A 6000-nucleotide genomic window follows, 5' to 3' on the forward strand; every position below is an offset into this window, starting at 1 on the left:
TATTCACACTGTCTGTCCTTGTATTGTTTTTTGTTTGTGTTTGTTAAGCAACTGCCAAGACAAATTCCTTGTAGGTGCAAACTTACTTGGCGAAAATAAATTGATTCTGATTCTGAGAAACCGTACTTCCCTTTGACTCCTTTTGCGTTCCAGAATGAAAGCTCTTTCGCTCGCTCGCTTGCTTGCTCGCTCACTCTCTTAAAGCAGGAGGATAAAGGTCCGTACACACGCCGGACTGGAGGCAACGACGAGTCCGTCGTCACCTCCCGCTGGGTGGGCGTTCCAGCGACAGTCCGGCGTGTGTACAGTCTGTCTGCAGACTGATACGGCTGTTTCTGAGCGATCCGCCGGGCGGATCTACTTACGTAACACATGTATTGTACTGTCCACATTTTGATTTCAGTGAATGTTATATAGTAAATGAAGATAATTCTCTTCCTGGTTGGAACCATGTCTTTTGCCTTCAGTTTAGGATAAATGCTGATGTAATTTTTGCCCTTTACTTTTTTTATTTTCTCCTCCAATTGCAGTCTCCTCAGCCTTTCTTGTAAACACAAGTGAGCAGGAGATAGTGTTTCAGATAAGCAGCTAGGCAGGGAAATGGAAGAGGAATATATTATAGATAAAATGAACCCCCAGAATGCAACTGTTTGGCACTGACCACTAAAAGGCCAGTGCTCTTTAATTGTTTGATAACTCCTAATCATAACAGCAGAAAAAGTTTTGAATGCAGGATTAGCATCTTTATCACTTAATACACTCAGACCAGTTGCTGTCGAAATTTGATTTTTATGGAGACAATACCGCTTTAAGAATGTTCACTAAAATTGCCTTGATAAATGTTCCCATCCAAACTACATTTTAAGATGCCATTACATACAAAGTATCAAAATTGTCCAGTCAGGCAGTTCTCAGGTCAGCAATGGTAAGTCTTTCATAACTGTTCTGCTTAAACGTAAATGTAACTTGCCTAATGGTTGGTTAAAGCCAAAGGTTTTTTTTTGTGTGTACAGTATATACAATAGTTGAGGCCCAGGTGTTAATTGTCACTCCTATGACATGTTGCTAAAGTTAAGAAAAATTTCTTCTCTCCAACCAGGTGTTTGTAACAAACAGCGCCAAGTATAGCGAGCTTGGTCATCCTTTTGGATACTTGAAAGCCAGCACTGCCCTGAACTGTGTCAACTTGTTTGTAATGCCTTATAACTATCCTGTCCTGCTCCCTTTGTTAGGTAAGTGAACAGATGGAGAACTGCTCTGCTATCAGTGAATGGGGCAGCTGTTGTTAAAAGCTCTACTGTAGGTGGAACTGTTCCTAATTCTGTGTAATCGCCTAGTAGTAGAGCTTGTTTTATCCTTAAAGGAGTACTGTAGGGGGGGGGGGGGAGCGTTTAACTTGCACAGGGCTTCTAATGGTCCACCCGCAGACATCATGTGCCCGCGCAGCCACTCACTGATGTTTACGTCCATCCTTAACCCCCCCCCCACCCCCCTTTGGTTCACTTTTGGAATTTCCGACTTTAAAGTCAGAAGACCACTGCTCCTGCGTTGCTGTGTCCTCACTCCCACTGACGTCACCAGGAGTGTATTGCGCAGGCCCAGTACAGTCTGCGTCTGCGCAGTAGCACTTGGTTCCATTGTACGCTCCTGGTGATGTCAGCAGGACCCAGAGGACATGGCCATGCAGGGGCAGTGGTTTTCCGCCTTTAAAGTTTGAAATTCCAGAAGTGAACCAGAGGTGGGGCCGGAGCATCAGTGATTGGCTGCGCAGGCAAAGTTCAACTCAACTTTCCCCCACCCCCTACAGTAGTCCTTTTAAGCTTTGAGATCATCTCTTGTCAGGAGCTCCTTCACCAATGAAGGGCAGTTGCCCCAAAATTCTCAAGTGGTGTCAGACAAAAATTAAGAATCCTAGTCATCAAAATGCCCAATTAAGAATCTGACATCAGTATATTAAAAACAAGCCTCTACCAATTAGCCCTGAGGTGAACTATGGGTAGTTCCACTGCTCGCAATTGAAAATTACTAGTAGAACTTGCTGGCAGCAGCAGTGGGGCTTGTTAACTTAGTAATTCGCCTTCTAATGCCAATGCGGTGATGCAAATAATTTTACAGTTTTAGGTAAATTTATGCAGCTTGAAAATTAACCAGTCCAATGCATCAGAACCCTCATCAACTTGAGCACCATTTGAATGCATCTGTTTTTGTGTCAAGCATTGGTGTTGCCAATATAAGTCCTTCAGGGCCCTGTTCTCTGATGGTCATTATTGATCACAGGTTTGGCGGATTTACTTGAAATTCTAAACTCTGACATCTTGATGGCCTATAGATTTGTATTTGGTAAGTTCAGAACCTGCTCTACACTCCCAGCAAGACTGCTGCAGGTCAGATGACCACATTTGTAAAACTAGATGTTCAGCAGAAACAAAGGTTGCGTTGGGAAGTTCAGCATGCTGAGCTACTAGAAGCTACTAGTATATTAAAATCTGTACCTAGAATTAGTTTTTAAAGTGAACCAAGAACCATTTTTAGCACCCAGGGCATCTCAATAGCACATTAAAAATGCATGCCAATAATGTGGTGCATTGCTAAGTTGTTGTTTTTTTACAATTAAGTTTTGCAAAGGCTTTTTACCCTACTTCCATGGCCTGACTGACCGCATAAGTTTCAGGCAGATAAAGATTGATGTAATTATTTTATTGCACACATTAGCAGAAGCTTTAATTGGCAGGGATGAGGACCTACTACAACATGCTTCAAAAACTTTAGAGAAGTCACAGATGCCATCTTCATACCTTCCCTGTGGATAATGGCCAGCTAGAAGGGGATTGGGGGCACATAGCAGCTCATGTAGCTATTAGAAATCAGGAAAGCTAAGTAGCGCTTGATTCCCTTTAAAGTAAACCTTTTTGCTGGGATAGAAGTGAGCGCATTCCCAGCAGGAATACAGACTGGCGTAAATAACTTGGCAGGAGTTGACTTCTTCCGAGTAATGACTATTTATAGATGTTTAAAGTGGATCCGAGGTGAACTTTTACACATTGCATAATTGTGTTCCTTTCCTATTGTTTATAGGGTATTCCTCAAGCCAAATACTTTTTTGTTTTTGTTTTAATACTTTAATTCCCTATAAACTAAAAAAGCCTCGCCCACAGGTTTTCAGAGAGCCAAGGCAGTAGCAAGGGGTCATGGGAGCTCAGTCTGGGCAGGAGGAGGGGGAGGTGTTACTAGCCATTTATTTCAGAGGCAGAGGGGAGGAGGAGAGGGGATTAGGCTGATGGCTCAAGATACAGATAAGCACCTGCCTCTGTGTAATGTTTACAAACATGGCCGCTGTCATTGTATCACATGAGTAAATAATCATATTCTATTAAAACTGTTTGCAGCTAGATTTGCTGTGTAAACCATCTAAACTTTAGGTAACCTATATAGACAAGTTACTTGTTGTTGTTAGTTTTTCATCTCGGATCTGCTTTAAAGAAGTCATGTAAAAAGTAAACACCACAATCATTCATCAGTGTTTAAAATACCCCTTTATCCTTTGCAGATGATCTGTTTAAAATACACAAGGCTAAACCATCTTTGAAATGGAGGCAGCTCTTTGAAAACTACTTGAAAACAATGCCACCATACTTTATTGGGGTAAGTGTTCTCTGCATTATAGCAATCACAATTAACAAGATAATTTTTGGCACTGACTTTCTCCCTGGGTTTCTTTTTCAGCCTCTGAAGAAAGCACTTAGAATGATGGGTGCTCCGAACCTCATCCCAGAAAACATGGAATATGGACTGAGCTACAGCGTTGTCTCCTACCTCAAAAAACTAAGCCAGCAGGTACGAGGCAGTGCTTCTGCTATTCTAGCAGGGCTGGTCACTGTCACCACAGAGCAGTGGCTGGCTGCAAAAGGCACCGGACTGCCAAAGGGAATGCTATTCTGCGTGCTGACCTAGTTGGCTGGGTAGAAAATGCTACAAATATGACCCAGAAGCTTGCTAAGGCAATTCTTGCTGGTATTTCCTAAATGCTGCATACTGAGATGTGTGCACCACATTCACAGAACTATAGATCAGCATATAACATTCCTATAGTGGGCAATATCCCAGTTCAAGAAACCCTTGGCACGCCTGTACTTAGGTGTTTTTACAAATACTTAAAAAACATTCCTTTTTAACTAGACATATTTATAAAATTGTTGTTCAGTGTGCTAATTTTTATCTATACCAAAGTCACCGGTTTGTTGTAGACTATGAGCAATTTTGGGAATGCCAATTAACTTGTTTGGGGTCTCCGCTTTCCTCCCACATTCCAAAAGAGGGGAGAACATACAAAGATTCACACTGGGAACATGGTGCTAATTTGACTTTAACAAGTACTATATTTTTTGGACTAGAAGACTGTTTTTCTCCCCCAAAAAGTGGGGGAAAAAGTCAGTCTTATAGTCAAAATGCAGGGAGTTCCTGACTGGTGAATGCCTGCCAATATGAACCTCCAACCCACCACAATGTCGGGGACTTCCTGTACTGTCCCCATGCAGAGGAGGATACGGGGACAAATGGAGGACACGGTGACACAAAGGGGCATAGAGGTGGACACAACGGGGACAGAGGACGACACAAGGGGGCATAATCCACAAGATGCCCCTTCATCATGGATTCACCAGGTTTAGCGTATATTTTCCCGTGGTTTTTTGTCCTCTAAACCTAGGTGCATCTTATGGTCAGGTGCGTCTTATAGTCCGACAAATACGGTAACCACATGCCTATTGTGAGTACCCTGTCGGGTATATGCGTGCAATACATTGAAAAAGATTTGAACCTCTCAGTAGCCATTTTGTGCTGTTATGCCTTTCATACATCAAGAACTTTGTGTAGAGTATGGGTGTTAGCATTTGGAGTGCATATGTGGGTACCCAATGCGAGCCCTGGGTAAATGACTGAGCTTAAAACTAGATTTTATTTTTTAATAATTTGTTCAGTTCTTGATGATTTCAGTTCACTGCCCATTGATAAACATGTATGTAGCATTCCATATTAACTTTGCTATCTGTTTTCCAGGCCAAAATGGAATCTGATCGAGTAATAGCATCTATAGGGAAAACCTTTCCGGTTGAAACTGGCATCAAAGTAAGAAATGGTGCGAGTCTCCCATCCCTGGCTTTCAGGAAGGACTTCAAACAACTGCTGCAAGAAATCACTGGTGAATCTCCACAGAGGCTGCTGGATCTCAATGTGAAGGATTTTCCAGGCTTCCAGATAGCTCTGCTGAATAAGGTAAACCTGCTGGACCTCTTCTGTGTGCACTGCTTGGGTGTATCGGGCCTGGCCTCTTCTGTGTGCACTGCTTGGGTGTATCATGCCTGGCCTCTTCTGTGTACTGCTTTGGTGTATCATGCCTGGCCTCTTCTGTGTGCACTGCTTGGGTGTATCGGGCCTGGCCTCTTCTGTGTGTACTGCTTGGGTGCATCACGCCTGGCCTCTTCTGTGTGTGTACTGCTTGGGTGCATCATGCCTGGCATCTTCTGTGTGTACTGCTTTGGTGTATCGGGCCTGGCCTCTTCTGTGTGCACTGCTTGTTGTATCTGGCCCAGCCTCATCTGTGTGTGTACTGCTTGGGTGCATCATGCCTGGCATCTTCTGTGTGTACTGCTTTGGTGTATCGGGCCTGGCCTCTTCTGTGTGCACTGCTTGTTGTATCTGGCCCAGCCTCATCTGTGTGCACTGCTTGGGTGTATCATGCCTGGCCTCATCTGTTTGTACTGCTTGGGTGTATCTGGCATGGCCTCTTCTATGTTTACTGCTTGTATATAGGGTATGGCCTCATTGGCTGTTCTTTTTTGTGCAGGAACTAAAACCACAGACTTTTAGAAATGCCTATGACATTTCTCGCACAAATCTCCTGGATCATCTGACAAGAATGAGGGCAAATCTTCTGAGAACACGCAGGTTCTTCAGCTTACAAGATGAAGGTAAGGATCCCCTATAGTTTCAAACCAGTGCTGG

The 6000-nt window shown here is 43.4% G+C and overlaps 1 protein-coding gene across 1 annotated transcript in view; it reads left to right on the forward strand.

Moving 5' to 3' along the window:
- LOC137544823 (integrator complex subunit 6-A-like) overlaps positions 1 to 5983 on the forward strand; it is a 31192-nt gene extending 25209 nt beyond the window's left edge. Inside the window, exons 7-11 of the mRNA XM_068265916.1 lie at positions 1100 to 1232; positions 3548 to 3642; positions 3724 to 3834; positions 5056 to 5271; positions 5843 to 5983. Of these exons, the coding sequence (XP_068122017.1) occupies positions 1100 to 1232; positions 3548 to 3642; positions 3724 to 3834; positions 5056 to 5271; positions 5843 to 5983 (696 nt within the window). The remainder of the gene's footprint in view (positions 1 to 1099; positions 1233 to 3547; positions 3643 to 3723; positions 3835 to 5055; positions 5272 to 5842) is intronic.
- The last annotated feature ends 17 nt before the right edge of the window (positions 5984 to 6000 follow it).

The sequence above is a fragment of the Hyperolius riggenbachi genome, chromosome 2 (genome assembly GCF_040937935.1).
Source record: "Hyperolius riggenbachi isolate aHypRig1 chromosome 2, aHypRig1.pri, whole genome shotgun sequence".
NCBI lineage: Eukaryota > Metazoa > Chordata > Amphibia > Anura > Hyperoliidae > Hyperolius > Hyperolius riggenbachi.